A 21,865-nucleotide genomic window follows, 5' to 3' on the forward strand; every position below is an offset into this window, starting at 1 on the left:
TCAATAAAAATGATTGGCAGGAAATTTATGTTGGACAAGAAATTATTCACACAACACAATCTATGAAATCTATTGCTACAAAATGTGGCAATGGCTGCTAATTTAGATGGCTTTAAAAGGCAATAAGGCAGAGGGAGGGAGGGTAGGGGCTTATTCAGTTTCAAAATTATTCCATTTTTATTGTCAGAACTGTGATAAATATGGTCACTTATGCTATATCTTGCAGTTCACTGTTAAATTTTATTTGTTGAAAAGCTAGTAATTTTTTTTAAGAGAATGAGAAAAATTAATGGGAGACAAGTCCCTCATTGGCTACTAGTCATATGCCGCTGGACACCAGTTGCAGGGGAACAATGGCAGGAGAGAGGTATGGCCATCTCATGCTTCTAGACTTCCTAGAGGCATCTGATTGCATCCAGCCTCTCGTATTCTTATGATGCATCCTCCTCATCTTCTCACTGATCCCCACCTCCAGCCCTCATCTAGTGATGTGGACAGCAGCTCTTATCCTGCTCCTCTCCCCAACATTCTGCCCTGCTTGTTCAAAAGGCGGGGGCAGGAAAGCAAGAAGTCATTCAAGACAACGTCTGCTGTGACTGGCATGTGACTGGCAGGGAAGAGCAGGATGCAGGTGGTGACTGGTGTGCACCTGCCATGACCAGTGGGAGAGATTGGGATGGTAGCCTCTGCCATCAGGAGAGGCAGCTGGGGGTGGGTGGGTTGTGGAGTTTTACACTCAGTTATTCACTCCATTTTTTCCTGCATGTTTTAATTTGATCAGAAAAAAAGCAAACACACTGGTAATAGAATCAGGTTGAGGGGTAACAGACTAACCAATGATTGGCTAGTAAATCATTACTAGAAAGAAAAGCATGTATATTCTGAAGCATATATATTTGTTAGCAATTCAACATTTAAATTAACTTTGAGATATTGCACAAAGAAAATTGGTGTGCTGCAGCAGATCACACCGTTTCCATGATAGACATAAAAATGGTAGCTACATTAGGATTAGGTAAGGCTGGTGACTTGGTCATTTCTGACATCTGTCAGCTCACCACCACTACCTACTTTCAAAGTACCAAAGCCATGTATCTAGCTGTGAAAACAGAAAGAGAACAAGCTGTACTCAACAGATGATTCCACTAGATGGATAAAATGCATAAACATTGGCCGACATCCAAACGAAGGCACTGCTGGTGCTCTAATGCAGTGTACATGACATGCACTGCATGTTGTACAGGAGAAACAATTTTTTCCCCACTTCTCCTTCCCTCTGATGCCTTCTATAGCTCCAGAAAATACATCCCTGAAGGCTACATGACCCTCAGGGATATATTTTTGGGAGGCACAGCAGGCTTCAGAGGGAAATAGAAAGAAAACAAAACAAACAAAAATTGATCCTGCACTGTCATGCATTCAAGCACCAGCACTGCATTGTTCTGGATGTAGGTCATCATTTGCATACCACATGCTTTGCATTCACACTGCTCCTTTTTCACATCTTCATAACACTTTCTCTTCTTTGAATCTTTGGCATTCAGTTTTGCCTCTGTTTTTCAGCATAAGTGGCATAATTTCACAACCTGTGGTTAAGAGCTTCCAGAGCGGCAACTGTGCTTTTGTTTTTGCTGCTACAAATGAAGCTGTATCTCTCCTATTCCCCATCTTCCTTAAGTGAGACTGATTTGAGTTCTAATTTCTTTTTGTAGCGGCCTTACTGATCACCTGATATCTGCCTGCTCTAAGCCCTAGTGATACCAACTGAATCGCTAGTCATTCTGCCAAAATGCTGCAGTCTCTTTGATTCTCAAGTTTTTACTTTTGTCTGCTAGGGTCTCTTAATATTTTTGCTATTCCCTATGCATAACTATTTATTTATACATCCCAACTATTCCATATACATAGCATTACATTAATATTTGTACTCCCAGGAATTCAGCAACACAAAACTATTATGCCACATAATTATAAAGTACATTTACAAGTAAGCCTACTGTAGTTCTACTCTAGCAATCGTCAAATATAGAAAACTGGCCACTTTTTGCTGGCCTGTGCATAGACCAAGCTCAAACCAAATAGGAACTTGATTCAATTTCTGTGAAAACTTGATTCTATTCTAGTATTTTGGGGAGACATTAACACATAAATACATGTCTTATGGCACATTAGGTCATGAAAACTGTCTTTGCTTACAGTGATTTGGATTTTTTTTTTTACAGTGGTTATGCTTTTTAAAATTTGGGGGCACTTTTATGGTAAAGGAGCCAATATTAATTATCTGTGGTTTATTAAGTGCTCACCTCTCCTTGTTTGATTAAAAAAAATTGGAGAAAAATAAAACCTTACGTGCCCCCTTTAGAATCCATCTTACACATTTAGTGTAAACTATTTTTTTTAGTATTCATATTTTAAGACATTGGATTTTTTGTCATCAATGAATGCATTTTTGTTAGGGATTTGACTTCCTGGCCAATACTCTGGTAAAGGCACAGTTTAAACATCTATGAATTAATCTTCTGGCATTTCTCTACAAAATTACACCAACCTTGGTCAGTTTATAGCATTTTTAATTTTCCACCTCTGCGTCCCTGCTTTCATGAAATTGCCCATATGGCTTCAATGAAAAAGCTCCTTTAAACATACGTAAGGACATGACAAAAAAGAAGCCTCCAAGGTTGTCCATCTTATACTTTGCCATCTTCCCTTTTATGTCCCATGTTTTGTAGCAGAGATATCAAGCTTCAGTAGATATGATGTGTGAGAAAGTAAAAGTAAGAATTTCAGCATGGTACATCAAGTGATCATATGAATGAGACGAAGCTTCTATTGTTTCTAAACTTTGAGGTTTCATGGTATCCGCATAAAGATTTTCTGTACTGGTCACTTTTCTTGGGAATTATTATTCTTACATCAACTGCATCCCATTATCTTTACCAAAGATTCTTCACTGAACACTTCTAGCGAGTTGTCAATTAATGTTATTGAATGCTACTGCATAGCAGAGTTTTCATTTTCTTAGGCTATGCTCCCCCCACAATGTAGATAAAAACATACCACATTATAAGAAATTTCTGAGCAGAAACAAGCCTTTCGAAAGTGTATCTCATCCTATTTAGAGAGCACATAGATAATCAATTCAATACATTAAGGGCAACTTCTGTTTTATTTGTTATGTAATTCACTGGACATTAATTTCCAATATCCAGAGTGGCAATATCATTCCTTCTTCCATTTCCAATTAAAAGAATAGGTTCTTAAAGGATTTTAAGACGACGACTATTCTAGGTATATCCAATCTCTTTATACTGTTGTGTTTCAATTCTTAGTGTCATTAATATAATGTATTTAATACATATATGTATGGGGGAAAGTCTTTCCAGAGGGATACGAGACCTTGGCTGTTTATGGTTTTACAGGTTATCACCAGCCAATTCTTACATTTTGGCTAAGAAAATTACATTAGAGCACCAATATTAACATTTTTGGATGAAAGGGTGGGTGGGGGAGGTTAACATCATTATATGCATATAAGATATTTAGTTAACACATATTAAAAAATTGTTATCCAATATCTACCAAGCAGGTTTGGAAACAGCCTTTACTGCCTTGATCTTAATTACATTTGGAAACATTTCTTCAAGCCAATTTGTCTTCACACTGCAGCAATTCATTAAATGAAGCCTTCACTAAAGGATACACATAAAAGGTCACACTTGTGCCCAATCACACTTTATTGACAAGTCAACCCAGTATACCATTTATTTCTCATCAGAGTGAAGTTACACAAAGCAATTTGGATCTTGACAATCTGCTGTTTAGAGCTGCCCACAGGTCTTTCAAATAATCACTACATAAATATATTTATGGTCTATGATTTCCATTTTATTGTAACAATGAATGTTAGCATTGCTATTCATTTAAAGTACAAACTTTCAATATTTGCTTTTTACTCAGACCTATTAAATCATCCTAAAATACACTGACATTTTAAGGGAGAGGCAATCTTTAACTGTATTCTTCCTTTACGCTACATTATGTTTAGGATTTATACTTCTCTACACAAGTACAAGGCATCGCAATACAAACAAATCGCTCACTAAAATTATAGATCTTAAAACAACCATAAAACAACAGATTGCATAATATAACCAAGAAGCAGCAGTTACAGTAGTTTAAAGTATTCTCACTAGTCCCCAAAGGCTCACTGCATTATAAACATTACAAAAGGTGACACTACTAATAAGCCCATGCTTAGTGAAAAGCGGGATTCAGAACAATGTATTCCCTGAATATCTGAGTGTGTGGGGAGGCCGCTAATGGAGGAGATGCTCGGTTCAAGCCATGTAGGAATATAAAAAGCAGCACTCTTAGTTGTGCATGGAAAATTGTGAGCTATGGAATTCTTCCAGCATATATTATATACTACCAGCTCACTCCTGCTATCATTAATCCAGACAAGATGGAGGTATTCTGTGTTTGTAAGTCTGTGTTTGTATTCTGTGTTTGTAAGTGGTGAGGTACATCTGGTTCTGGACAGGGTTGCTCTGCCCCTGAAGGATCAAATCCATAGCTTGGGGAGGCTCGTGGATACAGCTGGTAATAATGGCCAGGTATCAGCAAGTGCTCCAGAACCAGATGTGCCTCACCACCTGGACTGTTGGACTTACAAACACAGAACACCTCCATCTTGTCTAGATAGCAGGAGTGAGCTGGTAGTATACAATATATGCTGGAAGAATTCCATAGCTCACAACTGCATATTACTTGTGCTGCCATATCAATGGAATGCCCTCCCTGGAGAGATCAGACAGGCTAAACCTGCAAACACAGCTGAAGACCCTCCTTTTTAGAGAAGCTTTTGGCTCTAGCTGACATGTTCTTAAATTCTCTGCATGCCTTGTAATATGCTGCTTTACCTGCTGTTGCTTTTAGAAAGCTGGCTGCCATGCCTTAAATATATAAATATAAATATGTATGTATGTTGCTCTTCATACTTTGTAATCTTTTGTAAGCCATATTGGGTACTATTGTATTTGAAAGGTAGAGTATAAATATATTAAATAAATAAAATTAATGATGGGTCTGCAGAACTGTGAACTAATGTCCCCAAAAGAACATGTTAACCTCCAGGATGGTTTAGTGCAGGGATGGGACCAGTTCGGGAAAGTGTAAAATAGCAGCTTAGGGAGGGTGAAGTCAGTCACAAAACAGCAACTTGACAAGGCAGAGTCAGTCACAAAACAGAAGTTCATACACAAATTTACATTAAAGTAAGGTTTTTAACATCAAATCCACCAGTCTGGAGAATTCTGCTCCAAGGCAGGAGGGGAGGAATAGAGGCTGCTATGTAGAAAAAACTGGAGAGAAGAGAAGAGAAAAATAAAAGCAACCCTGGATTCACTCAAAGAGAAAGAGCAAAAATGGCATGGCCATTCCCTTATTCAGCTAGCTAATGAGATTTCTGGTATTGGCTGGAAGGGAAGGGAGAGAGAAGCAAGCCCAAATGCCTTGAGAGCTATTTCAGATATTCCAGGAAGCCACCAGTAGTTTTTCTCAAAACTACTTAATGCCTAGCCCTGGACTAGTATATCAAGCGATATTACAATGATCTTTAAGCATAGTTCAACCCTATCTAGAATACAGACACCAAATCACAGATCATTTGGACCACAAACCTTTAACATTTGCATCTTCTCCAAGTTTCTTAATCCTTGTCTAGTACATCACTATAATATGTATTGGTTACCTACAGATACCTCACAGTTTTCTTGATGTGTTAATATGCAATGCATACACTATAATGTATACCCAAATTTAAATTCAAGCACAACTTTCTCTGTTAATTGCATTAAAATGACTAGGAATAACATTTTAAACGATTTGCTATCAAAATATTAGTTCAATCTAGCAGCTGCAAACACTGTTCATTTAACAGATTTAGTTATCATCCCTCTGAAACCTAGAATTGTGGCATCCTATGAATAATGCTGAAAAATTAAATCTAACAAACTGGGATAAAGTTTGGGGGTGCAACTTCAATAAAAAATATAAACACATCACACAACACATAACGGCTATTAGAAATATAGGACAGGGTCAAAAGAACTGCATAGCTTGTTTCATACAATGAAATGGGGCTCTGGACTAGTTGCTTTAAAAATAATCCCACACCCAGATATGGAAAATTCCTTTTAAAACTCAAACTTTTCAAACACCAATATGTGATATTGCATTCAGTTCTGTCTTTAAAGTTATCAATCACAGTAGGTGTGAACAAACCCTTGTGAATGCCTAAACAAGTTCTTTGGAAACCAGCTATTAACTATTTCCTAAGAATGAAAATTTTATGATGAGAACAAGCACTTTAGTATTGGTGCTTTATTTAAATTTCAAGCCCACAATATGCCTTAGACGCAGGCATTCCATAAAGTTAGCATAACTAAATTTATCCTATGGAATGTGGATAAATACTCAAGTACCAATTAGATTAAACATCTAACGCCCCATTTCTTCCTATAATTAGGAAGACTACCAGATTAAAAGAATACTGTGGAATCACTAAAGACTACCGTGACTGTAGAAAAAGGTGACAAAGAAAAAGAACAGTAGACTATTAACGTTAGATCTTTTCCTCATCATTTAACTGCCTAAAATGTTTTGAAAATGTGCTGATTTTGCCACATATATTTCAGTCTTCTGGTTATCAGAGTGAGGAATGATACTGCCTTATTCACCCAAGTCTGACACATACTCAGAAGCAAGGAAATCTATGAATGCCCCGTGAAAGCCTTAGTGTAGATGTGCCCCAAGAAACAGCATAATCAAATACATTGCTGCCTTCCAGTCTTTAGCCCAAAGTCCCTAAACTGCAACAAAGAGAAAAGATTCAGCAGGTGGTATGAACATAGAGCATCTGAAAAGAATTCAGTTACAGATAACTAATTTCTTTGAGTGATTGCTATATAAGCACACTATTCAAAGCATTAATCCTTCCTTAGATTGGTGGGAACAAGTGGGATTAAAATCTAAGAGCACTCTATTCCCACACCGAGTACTCTATCTGGCCCCTATATAGAGGTTAACTTTCAACAAAGTTGCAAGAAACACTTCTTACACCAAGAACTCCACAAGATGTGCTGTTGCACAAACATCTTCCAAAACTGAACCTCACTCCTTTTGCCTTTCCTAAAAAGCTGATTGTAACAGAATCCTACCTCTGCACTGACATGCACTTTAGCAATTGCTTGAACCAACACTGGAGTCTCAGCAGCCTCAGAGGGTTGAGGCAAAAGAACCATTCAGATCCTAAGACAACTGCTTGGACATATCCTGAGTTTAACTTCAGAACACTTCTGCCTGACTGATGGCCAGTTTATACATTTGGCATCCTGAAAATACTACACACACTGGCTGACATCCTAAGTTCACTCAACAGAAGTCCCATTAAAATTAATATGACAAATCAGTCCTACTAATTTCAGGATGTCAGCCATTGAACAAAGTTCTTGTTTTTTAAATCATGCTTCGAAAGTCACAGGACCTTGTAGCAGAAATCTGGGCTACTAGGACTCAAATCACTGATGAGAAAGTGAACTACAGTTACTGTTTAGGATGAACTGATGATTTTTGGCATGTGTGATAAGGAGGGGCTTTGGGGAACAATAAACAATGGGATTACTGTACTCTGAAGAGCCTACATGTGTAGTTGGGACCATAATGCATCTTGATGAACCATGATTGGTCCTTCTGTGGGGGGGAGGGATGCTCAGTTTACAAGAACCAATATATAACTAGATATTAATATAAAGATAAGAATGAGTATATAATATATCACTACCATTTTGTGAGGGGCTTCACCCATCACCTGAATGTTAGGTGAAGGCCCAGCTGTGATTCTCATTACATAATAAGGAGCTTTGAATCTGACAGAAAGGGTGTTGGCCTCTACCTAGAAAGAACCTAGTGTGTAGTTTTTGTGTTACTACTTATGCATGGTGTTTGACACTCATGATTTGAAACTTGGGCCTGCAAACTTTAATTTACTTTGTATTTTATTGCATTTGTATTTCTCCTCATCCTTCAAGGAGCTCAAGGCAGCATGCATTTTTATCCTCACAGCCACCCTGTGAAGTAGATTATAGGGATGTACATGGAACCAGTTCAGCGCTCCCTTTCTAGAGTGCCAGACTGGTTCGGTTCACTGGCATCTGAACCAGTTCAAAGACCGGGGGGGGGGGGTAAGCTTTAAGGGACAGGGAAGGGGCTGCCTCCCTGTCAGCCCCTGCCCCACTTTTCCCCCACCAGCGCCCTCCAAAAAAGCAGGAACGTTGGGCTGCAGCCCTGATCAGCGTCGCCATGCACCTGACAGACACATGTGCACCGGCCATGAACGTGGTGACGCGTATCGGGGCTGCAAGTAGAAATGCTGCAGCCCAGCATGCCCACCTTTTTGGAGGGTGCCAGTGGGGGGAAAGCGGCAGGGCGGGGGTTGACAGGGAGGCAGCGCCTTTCTGTCCCTTAAAGCTACCCCCCACTGACCTTCCGACAGTGCACAGATGGGTTCTGTGCACATCCCTAGTAGGTCAGGTCAAGAGAAAACAACTGATCCAAGGTCACCTAGTGCGCTTCAGAGCTGAGCAGATATTCAAATCCAGGTGTGTCTCAAAATCCACGGTCAGTCATTATCTCATCCTGTCATTTGTCCCCCATACCCACAAATGATATTTTACAAATACATACAAATGACATTTTATAAATCACTGTGAAGGAAAGAGTTTTCTTTTGTATCATAACCCGATTCCTTGAATTCCTCAAGTGCTGAAAACAGTCCATATTTACTAAACTTACCGGGATATATACTTTTTCCAAATGACATTCTTCTTCTAGTAGTTCATATACATATTTAGTGATAATCTACAAAAGAAAACAAGTGCACAATAATTAAATAAGCTGCTCTTTAGGAAGGGAAATTTCTCAAGTGACTATTTTGCAATATTCATTTACTCCTTAGTTGTATTATTCTAAAAACTACTAATCAACAGGCATATTTCCTCCTTGCCAAAATATAATTTTTTGTCCAGACATATCTATCATGGATTTTGCCTCCTGCTGTTGCAAGAATTGTATGACTGAAAATTAAGGATAAAGACCATTTCATATGCATTACAAACTCAGAGATACAAGACAGATTCTGTTTTGCTGCGAAATTGTTTCAAATCATTTTCAATAAGCAGGACTTCTAAAACAAACTCCCTTTGTCACTGCAGGTCCAGTTCATGAGTCACACTGACTGCAGATATTTATTCACCCTTTATTCACTGCATAGTGGAGGGGCAGGTCAAAGGTGGCTCAAACAGAAGAAGAAATCTGCCTTGCTTTCACTCAGTGGGAGAAGACGACTGACAGACTTTGTATTTTCCAAGGGGAATGACAAGATGAAGTTAAGCAAAAAAGTTACTTTAAAGATTTGTTAAGAAGTCTACTTTGTCACGATAAAGGATCCACTTTGTGGATCCAACTTTATTAAAAAGTTTCCAGATTTCACAATATTAACTAATATCGCATTCCTCTAAACCAGGGATGCACAATGTACAGTGAGGGAAATAAGTATTTGATCCCCTGCTGATTTTGTCCGTTTGCCCTCTGACACAGAAATGACCAGGCTATAATTGGAATGGTAGGTTTATTGTAGCTGTGAGAGACGGAACAACAACAAACAAACCCTCAAAAGCCCAGTGCCCAAAAGTCAGCGATGGATTTGCATTGTAGTGAGGGAAATAAGTATTCGATCCCTTCACAAAAGATGTCTTAGTACTTGGTGGCAAAACCCTTGTTGGCAATCACAGAGGTCAGACGCTTCTTGTAGTTGGCCACCAGGTTTGCACACAACCCAGGAGGGATGTTGTCCCACTCCTCTTTGCAGATCCTCTCCAAGTCAGAAAGGTTTTGAGGCTGATGTTTGGCAACCCAAACCTTCAGCTCCCTCCACAGATTTTCTATGGGATTAAGGTCTGGAGACTGGCTGGGCCACTCCAGGACCTTCATGTGCTTCTTCTTGAGCCACTCCTTTGTTGCCTTGGCTGTGTGTTTTGGGTCATTGTCATGCTGGAATACCCATCCACGACCCATTCTCAATGCCCTGGCTGAGGGAAGGAGGTGCTCACCCAAGATCTGACGGTCCATCGTCCCTTCGATGTGGTCAAGGTGTCTTGTCCCCTTAGCAGAAAAACACCCCCAAAGCATAATGTGTCCACCTCCATGTTTGACGGTGGGGATGGTGTTCTTGGGCTCATAGGCAGCATTCCTCCTCCTCCACACACGGCGAGTTGAGTTGATGCCAAAGAGCTCGATTTTGGTCACATCTGACCACAACACTTTCGCCCAGTTCTCCTCTGGATCATTCAGATGTGCATTGGCAAACTGCAGACGGGCCTGTACATGTGCTGCCTTGAGCAGGGGGACCTTGCGGGCACTGCAAGATTTCAGTCCTTCACGGCGTAGTGTGTTACCAATTGTTTTCTTGGTGACTATGTTTCCAGCTGCCCTGAGATCATTGACAAGTTCCCCCCGTGTAGTTCTGGGCTGCTTTGTCACCGTTCTCATGATCATTGCAACTCCACGAGGTGAGATCTTGCATGGAGCCCCAGACCGAGAGAGATTGACAGTTGTTTTGTGTTTCTTCCATTTGCGAGTTATCGTGCCAACTGTAGTCACCTTCTCACCAAGCTGCTTGGCGATAGTCTTGTAGCCTAGTCCAGGTCTACAACCTTGTCCCTGACATCCTTCGACAGCTCTTTGGTCTTGGGCATGGTGGTGAGTTTGGAAGCTGAGTGACTGCTTGCTTCTATGGACAGGTGTCTTTTATACAGGTACTGTAACAAGCTGGGATTAGGAGCACTCCCTTACAGAGGGTGTTCCTCATCTCAGCTCATTACCTGCATATAGTGAAAAGACACCTGGGAGCCTGAAATCTTGCTGCTTGATAGGGGATCGAATACTTACCGTATTTTACGGACTATAAGACGCTACAGACTATAAGACGCACCTTAATTTTAATCCAGTTTTTCAGAGTTTTAACATATTAAACTGTTAAAACATATAAGACGCTCCTGAATTTTGACAGATATTTTTCAAGGAAAAAAGTGAGTCTTATAGTCCATAAAATACGGTATTTCCCTCACTACAATGCAAATCCATCGCTGACTTTTGGGCACTGGGCTTTTGAGGGTTTGTTTGTTGTTATTCTGTCTCTCACAGCTACAATAAACCTACCATTCCAATTATAGCCTGGTCATTTCTGTGTCAGAGGGCAAACGGACAAAATCAGCAGGGGATCAAATACTTATTTCCCTCACTGTAAATACCCTGGTAGGCTGGAACCAACCACGACTTGGTGCATGGAGGCCGAAGTCAATTTTCAGCACATTAATTACTACATTAAAATCATTAAGAATACTAATGAAAACAGTTTTTAGTTACTGGTCGATCCCTTCCCCCGTTAAGGGGCCAGAAAATAGGCCTTATCCCTGTCGAGTCAGTGAGGCACCTAGAGTGCATGCCAGCGCCAAATAAATGCTCTCCCCTCTCCCCAAATTGTTGTCACTTTGGGGCTGCAATCCTAGGCATGTTTACTGAGAAGTAAGCCTCAGTGAGTACACCATATTTCCTAATAAACACGCACAGGATGGTGCGGTAAAGCAGTTTCCAGTTCCTATGATGCTGCAGGATACCTGTGGGCCGGTAAAAAAGTCCCAAGGGCTGAACCTTATGGTCCCCAAGGGCCCCCGAGCCTTATGTTGTGCAGGCCTACTTTAAGTGGACAAAAGAAGGGCTTTGCAGATGAGTGAATTTTGAATTGGGTTGGGCACTAACTTGAGACTGTGCAGATGCAAAAAGATATCCATGTTCTCCTGAAGGGGAAGAGAGCCTGGTGAGCTAACCACCATCCAGCTCCCCGTTCCGGCTGAGGTGGCTCCTTCCTTCCCACCTGCTACCACAAGAGAACTGAGGAACCATCTCTGAGGAAAGAGAGAGAAGGCAGAAGAGTCTGGTGAGCTGCCCATCATCCAGCTCCTGCTATTGATATGGCACTTTCCAATTGCCATCACAGGGCAATTGAAAAACCATCTTGCCCTGAGGGAAAAGAGAGGGAACCTGATTTAAAAGAGTAGCATGAAAAGAACTGGCTTTTTAAAAGTTCTGTTGCTTGTCTCATGGTGTATTTTTAATTGATAATTTTAATAATTTTATGTAAACTACTTTGTGGAGGTTGCCCCCAAAAGTAGTATATAACTACCTGGGGAAAAAGCATAGCTTCAATATGCACCATATATATGCACCATATATATGCACCAGGATTTTGCTCATGGAAGCAAGTGGCAGCAAATCAAGAGGTTGGCTCCTCTTTAAAATATTGGAAAAGCCATTTGGTCTACCTTCCTCAATACATTTTACTGTGAATAGCTCCAGTGAAGTTATTTGAGATCACTATTTGAGATTACCTTGAATCAGCCATGTTTAGGATTCACATGCAAAGTGTACAGAACAAAACTGAAATCTCATTAACACATAGGTGGAATCTCACCTATGTGTTCCCAATTCAGGCCCTTAAAGCCACAGAGATCTATGAAACCTATATTACTGAACTCAGTGATCTTGACTCCTTGATCTATGGAGAAAAAGCAGTAAAAGGTCGTTCTAGATCAGTGAGGACCTTCTAATCATATCTTCCTCTTTAGAGCCCTACTCACATTAAACTACAAAGAAAGTGTCATTAGAAGATCTCCAGTAAGAACAATTGAGCACAAAACCAAATACATCTGATCAAAATATACCATTGAATTCTGCTCTGAGCTGCTCTACCACAACAGCTGAACTTTTAAACACACTACCCTTTTCTAACAAAGCAGATGTTCCCCAGTAGCAGTTAACAAGCACCAATAATTACTGCTGCCCTAGTGGAGGCGATAAAGTATGCCGGCTGGTCCTCTCCCTCATATATTTATACACATCCCTTTGACTTTAGGAACATTCATGTTCAGGACTAAAGCCCAAATCTATATATGAATGAGAATATATGAATATGAGAGAGAGAGAGAGAGAGAGAGAGAGAGAGAGAGAGCGAGCGCACGCACACACCCCTCTGATATCAACCAAATTTCAAAAGCTTCATGGTATTAGCAGAAAGATCAGTATCTCAGAATATCCTCCATCTATAGCAAAACTGAATAAGAATGTAACTGTAAGCTATGAGTTGATTTAAGACATTTATATCAAAGCTGCATGTGAGAAGCACGTACCCGGTGTAGTTTTACCCTAGGGCCTGACTGTTTATGATTCACTGAAATCATCTTCTATTTTTTTTAGCAACAGTAGAGTAGTTACAATTCTAGAGTCTCACAAGTTGAGTGTTCAGAGTCATTGAAGTGAACATAATGGTAATATGGGGCTCAAAATTTGTTTGTGCCAACTACAGAAAGAAGGAGAAAATTGCTCAGTAAATACTATAGTAATGGCTGCAGTATTTCATCCAAACTATAGCAGGAACAATCTTATCATGCAACATGGGCATGACTTCTGCCAGATTGTGGTTTTTATCTTGCTTTTGTGTTTTATAATTTGTTTTATGTTAGCGAAAGTTGTCGGTGTCTTTTTAATGTGATATGAACTGCCTCGCAAAAAGGCAATTTAGAAATGTTAAGCAATAAATATGGCTCAATTTGTATTCAGGTTCAATAAAAGACAAACTATCTGCAACATTGTAAGATGCAGTCAAAAACGATGGCAATGAAAAGCATTCTACCACCAGGCCAGCATACTATGGCCTTAAGCCTTTGCCAAGATCTCAACTCTTCAGAAGTCTCGTTTCCCTTCACTACTATAAGTAGCGAAGTGTTTTACTGTTGATAGCAAGCCCGCCCAAAACTAAATCCATGAGCAAACAGTAGAGATCTATTTATGGTCACCAGCTGTACCAGGGGACATGCACTAGCCCTTCAAAGGTTGATTTAATTTAGCAGCCCACCTAATCCTAAAGGACCAAGAAAGGTAACAAAAGCAACCTCCCCAGCAAAAGAAAATACAGTTTCATCAAATCATTTTACATTTCCCCAACCTGTACTGGCTTAAACTTAAAATATGAGGCCAAACAGGAAGATCTTACACCACTTCTGAAAGGGGCTCACAAGTGGACTCCTGGAAATCAGTTGTGGAGGAGGAGATAACCCATCTCTGCTGCCCAAATCTGACACACAAATGAAACTATTAAGGGAGCCTGATATGTAATACAATGGTACAGAAGTGGTCTTTAATGTTAGTTGGGCCTAAATGGTTTATGGCTACATAAGTAACACACCTCAGATTGTATCTGGAAGAGCATAGGGAGCCAAAGCAGATATCAGAGCAGTCATGCAACATGGTCCTCCTGGTCCAACTCTGTTAGAAGAGGTAGGGCTGCATTTCTTATTTTATTTTTTTTGCAACTGAAGCTGCTAAACAGTTTATGGGCAACCTAATGTAGTGTACATTTCAGCCATATATGAATGATAGTTGTCAGATCCTCACTGGTCTCCAGTGCTTTCATCTCAGAGTGCTTATGCAAGTCACTACCACCACCAGCTAGGCTTCTGAGTGTAACTGCAGATGAACACCAAAAGACAGGGTTTACAAAATGCTTGTGTGCTTTTATTTTGCTTGTTATATTTTAACTGACATGCACAGTCAAGGGTGTTTTCTGATTTAATGCAACCACCCAAACAGACATGGGGGGAAAATCAGGTTTCATGTCTTCCAACTCATGATTGTAAAGCTACTTTTCATAAGTTGCCAAAAATGCTCAATTGAGAGCAGCTAGAAAAGGTATAGGGAACAGCTCTATACCAGTTTGCCAACCTTTACTGAATGTAAATACAGATTGAAAATGTTTGCACTGAATAGCAAAAAATTGCATTCGGCAGTAGGCTTGTGCCTGAAACGTTTCGGCGCTGGGGCAGGATTCAGCACTGGCGGGGGTACTACTTTAAGGGCAGGGGAGGGTGTACTCGCCCCCCCGCCCCGCGGTGTTTCCCCTGCTGGCGCTCTCCAAATTTCAAGCCCCTCGGGGCGGCAGCGTTCCTCCCTGCCGCCCCGTTCCCCCCGTCAGCCGGAAGTGGCCGGAAGTCGCGAGCGCCCGCCGTGCACGCACGTGCCCGCCCGCTGTGCGCGCGCACGCACAACAGGCGCCCGCGCACTCGCGACTTCCAGCCGACGGGGGAAACGGGGAGGCAGGGAGGAACGCTGCCGCCCCGAGGGGCTTGAGATTTGGAGAGTGCCGGCGGGGGAAACGTGGCGGGGGGGGTGAGTACACCCTCCCCTGCCCTTAAAGTAGTACCCCTGCTGGTGCCGAAGCCTATTCGGGCACATCCCTATTCGGCAGTAGACATGAACTGTTGCTACACAACTCAAAAGTAGCAGGAAAAGAGTGTGATATGGGGAGAAGGGGTGCTTAACTCTTCGCATAGCTATCACTACCGCACCAGTCAGAGCTTTCAGTTGCATGTAGCTGAAGAGGGTTCCAAATCATGTTGACTTTAAACTTGGACAGGGAGTTAAAGCCTCACACACATATCTGCTACCAAGTGTCTAGTTCAGTTTTAAGTTAACTTCATATTCTACAGTTTTCTAATTCTGAACAGCAGTTTAGTATCCCTGTATCTGGATATCTGTTATAGTTATATCTCCCTCCAAAGAGCACACACACACATTTTACATCACAATTTCCTGTTAAACTGGGACACTACGACTTACCCAAAGCCATGAACTTTATAGCTGAGCAGTAATAGAAGTCTGAATTTCCTACTTGTAGCACACTAGACACTACATTACACTAGCTCTACATACAAATGTTCAAGTGTAATTAAAATAAGCAAAGCAAATAAGCTTTAGAAATCCAGTTCATGTTATACTTGCAATGTGGACCACAGTTCTGAACAAGGTGAACACTCTTATACTAGAAGGTTATGCACATTAAAGTTATTGACCGCCTATCAAGGATGGACTGACAATTTTGCAGCTTCACTTTTTACTGCTGCCAAATTTTAATAGGATGTCATGGGGAGGGACTTCTGTTTCAGAGGCTCTATGCTTAGAATTTTAATACCAAAAGAAGGTAAGAAGAGCTTATATTAGTTTTAGCTACAACGTATAGTGTGCTGTAGTTATAACTGGATTCTATGTAGTCATAAACATATACTTCTAGATATACTTCAACAAGGAATTGGATTGAGCAATGTGAGTGGGGATAATAAATTAAGATCAACCAAGAATGGCAGTCTGATCATTTTGTTGATGATCCAAGTCAAGGGCAAAATGAAAAGGAAAAGGGAGCCCACCTTTTCAAAGTGGTTTCTCCAGATAGTAAACAACTGTACTCACTTCACATCTGCAGTCTATTAAGAATCCTTCAGATTTTTTTGTACTTTTTACAGGATATTTCCCTAATATCAATAACATATATTTTGTTCTTTGCAGACAAAATCTCTTGTATTTGGACTCCATTGTTCTTGCAATCTATGAAGATGGTGTCCAGCAATCCTGCTTGCAGTATTATTCATTATTACTATTATTACTATTATTGTTATTTCAATTTCTATACCACCCTTCCAAAAATGGCTCAGGGCAGTTTACACAGAGAAATAACAAACAAATAAGATGGAACCCTGTTCCCTAAGGGCTCACATTCTAAAAAGAAACATAAGAGAGACACCAGCAACAGTCACTGGAAGTACTGTGCTTGGGGTGGATAGGGCCAGTTACTCCCCCCATTATATAAAGAGAATCATGACATTAAAAGGTGCCTCTTCGCCCAGTTAGCAGGGGTTGGATCAGATTAGTTTCAATCTGTGATGCCTGAAAACATGGACAAGCTGCTTGGAGAGGTGCGGCCTACCACTTGTTCTCTGGATCCTTGCCCGACTTGGGTGCTTCTATCTAGCATGGATATTGTTGGAGGTGGCCTAGTCAATATTATTTACTCATTGCTGGGGAGGTGGATTTCTCCTTGTATGAAGGAGGCAATGATTAGTTCACTTCTTAAGAAGCCTTCCCTAGATCCCTCAGTGATTGATAGTTATAGACCGATCCAATCCGATCCATACTCCAATCTCCCATGGTTGGGCAAGGTGATTGACAGAGTGGTGGCTAACTAGCTCCAGGCAGTTTTGGAGGAAACCGATTATCCAGACCCATTTCAAACTGCCTTTAGAATGGGCTATGGGGTTGAGATGGCCTTGCCCTGATGGATGACCTTTACCAAGGAATCGATGGAGGGAGTACGACTCTGCTGGTTCTTCTGGATCCCTTGGGAGTGTTCAGTACTATCGACCATGGTGTCCTTCTGGATCGCCTGGGGGAGTTGGGGATAGGAGGCACTGCTTTACAGTGGTTCCGCTCCTATATCTCAGGCCGATTCCAGATGGTGGAGCTTGGTGATAGTTGCTCTTCAAAATGGGAGCTATTATATGGAGTCCCTCAGGGCTCCATTTTGTCACCAGTGCTTTTTAACATTTACATGAAACCGCTGGGTGAGGTCATCAGGAGATTTGGTGCAGGGTGTTAACAGTATGCTGATGACAACCAAATTTATTCCTCCTAATCATCAGGAAATGGTATTTACTCCCTAAATGTCTGCCTATGGGCAGTAGTGGGCTGGATGAGGGATAACAAATTGAAGCTGAATCCAAGCAAGATGGAGGTGCTCATTGTGGGGGACTGGAATTTGAGGGATGAGTTATATCTTCCTATGCTGGATGGGGTTACTCTCCCCCAGAAGGAACAGATATGCAGCTTGGGAGTGCTCTTGTATCTAGGCCTCACCCTGGTATCCTAAGTGGAGGCTATGGCCAGGAATGCTTTCCAGCAACTTTGGCTAATTCAACAGATGGTGTTTTAAATGTTCGTTTTTGAGTTTTTTCAACTTGTTGTGTGCTGTCAAGAGCCTTTGGATGGGGCAGTCTAGAAATGTAATAAATAAATAATAAAGATAATAAAGAAGGACAGAGCACTATCAATACCCATATCATTTCGTCAGTCATTCTGTATGATCATTTCGTCTAACTTCTGATAGTTAAAAGGAGTTCTGCCACATTTATAGGGAGGGACTTTATTTATTATTATTATTACACAAGATACAGTATCACTTCTCCAATAGTGAGTGTTGCAGTGAATTTTACATAACTGTGCTGGAAACATGATGGGAAACAGTCATCCCACACAAACTAGTACTTTCTTGACCCAACAGCTTACAATTTCAAAGACAAAGCTCTTTTAAGTTTGGGTGGGAAGTACATAAGTGTGCCCGAGTAACATTATCTTCAGAAAATTCCCATTCAGCCTGTAGAATCCCCCCTCTTTTCCTTTCAATAAATTGTAAGCTTCACCACAGACTGGGCACAAGCAACTACTAAACCCTGGCAGGAAAACACATGTAAGTAGGCTTAATGCAGAACATCATGTTTGTGACCTAATTAACTCACTCCCCCCCCGCCCCCACTTTACAGTGTCAGGGTACCATAGCAAAATGAAGAATGAATTCCAACAAACCATACTGCAGGAAGCCTCAAGTGGTAAGGATGACCTGAAATTTGATACTGTTCTTTCTATATGCTTGGGCTAAATAAACTTTATTTCAAATCTGAAGTGATGACTTGCCAGTAACTAACAAGAGATCCACACACAAAGTCTTAGAATACTTTAAAGACTAGACAAATGTATTGTGGCACACACTTTCCTGGGCTAGCAATTATGTAGAGAAAAAACAAATGCCATTTTAATGTGCAAAAGTAATTTTGCAGAATGGCCCACAGTTTTAAGAGAGAAAGGATCAGCAGTGGCTTCCAGAAAGTACAAATTAGGGTTGCTGGGACAGTAAGCCAATCTGAGGTATGCAGAGCTGCAAAGAAAAAGTAGCAAACCAAGTAGCACACACACAGAGAAGGCAACAAGAACTTGAAGTGTCGAAAAAAGGAGATGTACTAATCACCTTTTGTTTCCTGTTAGAATAAAGAGATAGGGGAGGCTGATGGACCTGAAGAGGGGGGCTGCAGCATGCCTGACGTTTAGCAAGACAGCAGGTACATTCTATGAAACACAGGACTGCCACTAAAAGAGCCATCTCCATGTTGAGTTCTCCTCCAAAACGTGTAGTAAAGCCTTACTGAGTCCTACTTCAAACTTTGCCATGTTTCCCTACCCAGTTCCATATCATTAGCTGCCGCAGGTGAGGGCTGGGATATGCATAACAGAATTGCCAGGGCAAAGGTATATTTTACTACATATTATGGAATGGGAGGCTTCTGCTGTCTCATTAGAAATAAGTAAATATTATTTTACTTTACAAGCAATACTAGCAAATCATCTTAGGCAAACTCATGTCTCGAGTTTAGCTGAATCCAGTATATTTAATCCTGTTAAGTCTCCTTGATTAACAACTGTTCTGCAACAAGACATGCCAACACACACTACAAGTACACTAGTAGAGCTCTGAGCAGCCAAACTCACACAATCTCTTTCCCCCCCCCTCCCCGCCTTATCACCCCCATCCCGCAACTAGCTCTGTACCATCTGCAGCCAGATGCCTCTGCTCCCAGGCAATCCTAAAGCTATGTATGCTTCAGCTGCCGCTACAGCAGTAGTGCCTTATTTAAATTGTTAATTGTTTTTTTAAGCATGCTACTAAATTATGCTGAATAATACATAAGAGTTTAAAAAAACTGTAATTGTGAAAATATAGCTCACTTGCATCTGAACAAATTTTATGACAAACATGAGGCACGTCCCTACTCAAAAGTTCAGTATGAGACGCCTCTGAGTAAAGCGTCTCAGAGGCCAACTGTAAACAATACACATAGTTAAAGCATCTCCAAGCTACAACAATCTTTTAGAAAGCGAAGTATTATGCATCTTGAATGTAAGCTGCATTATCCATTCTCCTGAAAAAGATACCTCCATCTGTTCTTTTTTGGCATCTTTCCCTAGAAGCAGGGGAGAAATACTTTTCATGTTTCTCCAATTAATGCTGCTGCAATGTTGTCATTATTCCATTTTTTAAAAGTCACAATTATGCTTCTGACAGTAGACTAACTTGCACACTTCCCTCTCCATCCCTCTAAAGTTAGCTATGATTGCAACTTGGCATCTTAGTTAACACCCTTTTCTGGATGCTACAATAAACTACTAGGACATCCTATTATATTCTAGCTGTGCCAGGGATCAGGCAAGATTAAACATACATGTATTACTGATATTCAGACATGTCTCTACAAAATGACACCAACACTGGTCAGCTGACATTTTACTCTTTACCACTATGTCCTTTCTTTCATGGAAATATCCAAAGTAAGATTTTTGTAAAAACGGGATTCATGTAATATTCTAAAGCACTATATAAAGCATGCAAAATATTACTGCTTGCAAGTCTTCATCAGAATAGGAAAGATTAACAGATATTTATTCCGTCTCCCCAAAAAGCCTGTCTATGTATCTTAGTTGTCATGCCATACTATTTTAAATGAAAATGACTTAACATCGAACTATAGCACGCCCATCATATTTCTCTAAATTTAACTCTCAGAAAGAAGGAATGAGGGTAAATCGTCCTCCATTTCAGCGGGTGGAGGGAGAAAAGATAATAAAAACTTTGTTTAGTGTTCTACAACTAAACAAAGTGTTCTACAAGGTCAGACTCAGCCTTCTTGATATTAATGCCCTGTGGTGTTTCATCCACACCTCCCCCAGCTTATAACACAATTTAAACTTGTAGTTTATAGCAATATGGATACTGAGGTATTTTGAAACCCCCTTGCATTGCATGGGAAACAAAGTACTATGCATTTACAGTGCTAGGGGTCAAAGAGACTCCACAAAATGTAATAATGGAATCACTATGTTTAGACTACTACTGCAAATATAAGACTACTACTGCTTAGCAACAAAAATTCTCAAAGTGGTTTACATAGAAAAATAAGATGGCTCCCTTCCCCAAAAGAGTTCACAATCTAAGATTACCCCCCCAAAAAGTTACATAATTTTTAACTTTTTTTTTTCAAATTAGACACCAGTAAGAACCACTGGAAGGATGCTGTGCTGGGTACAGATGGGAACGACAGATTGCTTACCTGTAACTTTGGTTCTTCTAGAGGTCATCTCTGCTTTTATATGAATGGGCTTTGCAACTGCACCGATACCACGCTGGAGTTTCTCCAAGCTGAATTTCTCTCTAGTGTTTTGGCAGTAGCCCTACCCTCCTGGTGATATGCGTATATGCCTGGCTTCTCTCCTTTAATCCCTAAGTGGGTCAACCTAGGGAACTAGAGAGGGGAGGATCGGTGGGTATGTAAGGAGTACAAATGACCACTAGAAGAACCAAAGATACAGTTAAGCAACCTGTTCGACATTGTCTCTGTGCTCTACACAAATGGGTGCATAGCAAGTTGCACCCCAAGCATTCCTTACCTGGAGGAGGGAGATCATGCAGAGAGCTATTGGAAAACAGCCATTCCAAAAGAATCTCTGCAGGAGCACACATTTAGGGTGCAGTGCTGCATGAAGGAGTGATGAGATACCCATGTTGCAGCTTGACAGATAACGTTCAATGGAACTTCCCGATAAAAAGCAGTAGAGGCCACCACAGCCCTGGTTGACTGGGCTTTAACACAGGTAGGTACATCTTTGTTAGCTAACTGATGATAGAGTTTGATGGTCTTAACGATCCAAAGGAGAAACAGTTTGAGAAAAGGCCTGCTTGCTCCTGTTCGGGCCTGTGTAGGCAAGAAATAATTACTGTCTCCAGTCAGCAGTATGGTGTACATAAAACTAGGGCTCTGTGGAC

The 21,865-nt window shown here is 40.8% G+C and overlaps 1 protein-coding gene across 6 annotated transcripts in view; it reads right to left on the minus strand.

Moving 5' to 3' along the window:
* Positions 1 to 21,865, minus strand: part of FAM172A (family with sequence similarity 172 member A) — a 324,812-nt gene that overhangs the window by 267,317 nt on the left and 35,630 nt on the right. For all 6 annotated transcript variants that reach the window (XM_053293928.1, XM_053293933.1, XM_053293932.1 and 3 more), the window contains one exon: positions 8,851 to 8,916. In XM_053293928.1, the coding sequence (XP_053149903.1) occupies positions 8,851 to 8,916 (66 nt within the window). The remainder of the gene's footprint in view (positions 1 to 8,850; positions 8,917 to 21,865) is intronic.

This window comes from Hemicordylus capensis, chromosome 2 (assembly GCF_027244095.1).
Source record: "Hemicordylus capensis ecotype Gifberg chromosome 2, rHemCap1.1.pri, whole genome shotgun sequence".
In the NCBI taxonomy this organism is placed as follows: domain Eukaryota; kingdom Metazoa; phylum Chordata; class Lepidosauria; order Squamata; family Cordylidae; genus Hemicordylus; species Hemicordylus capensis.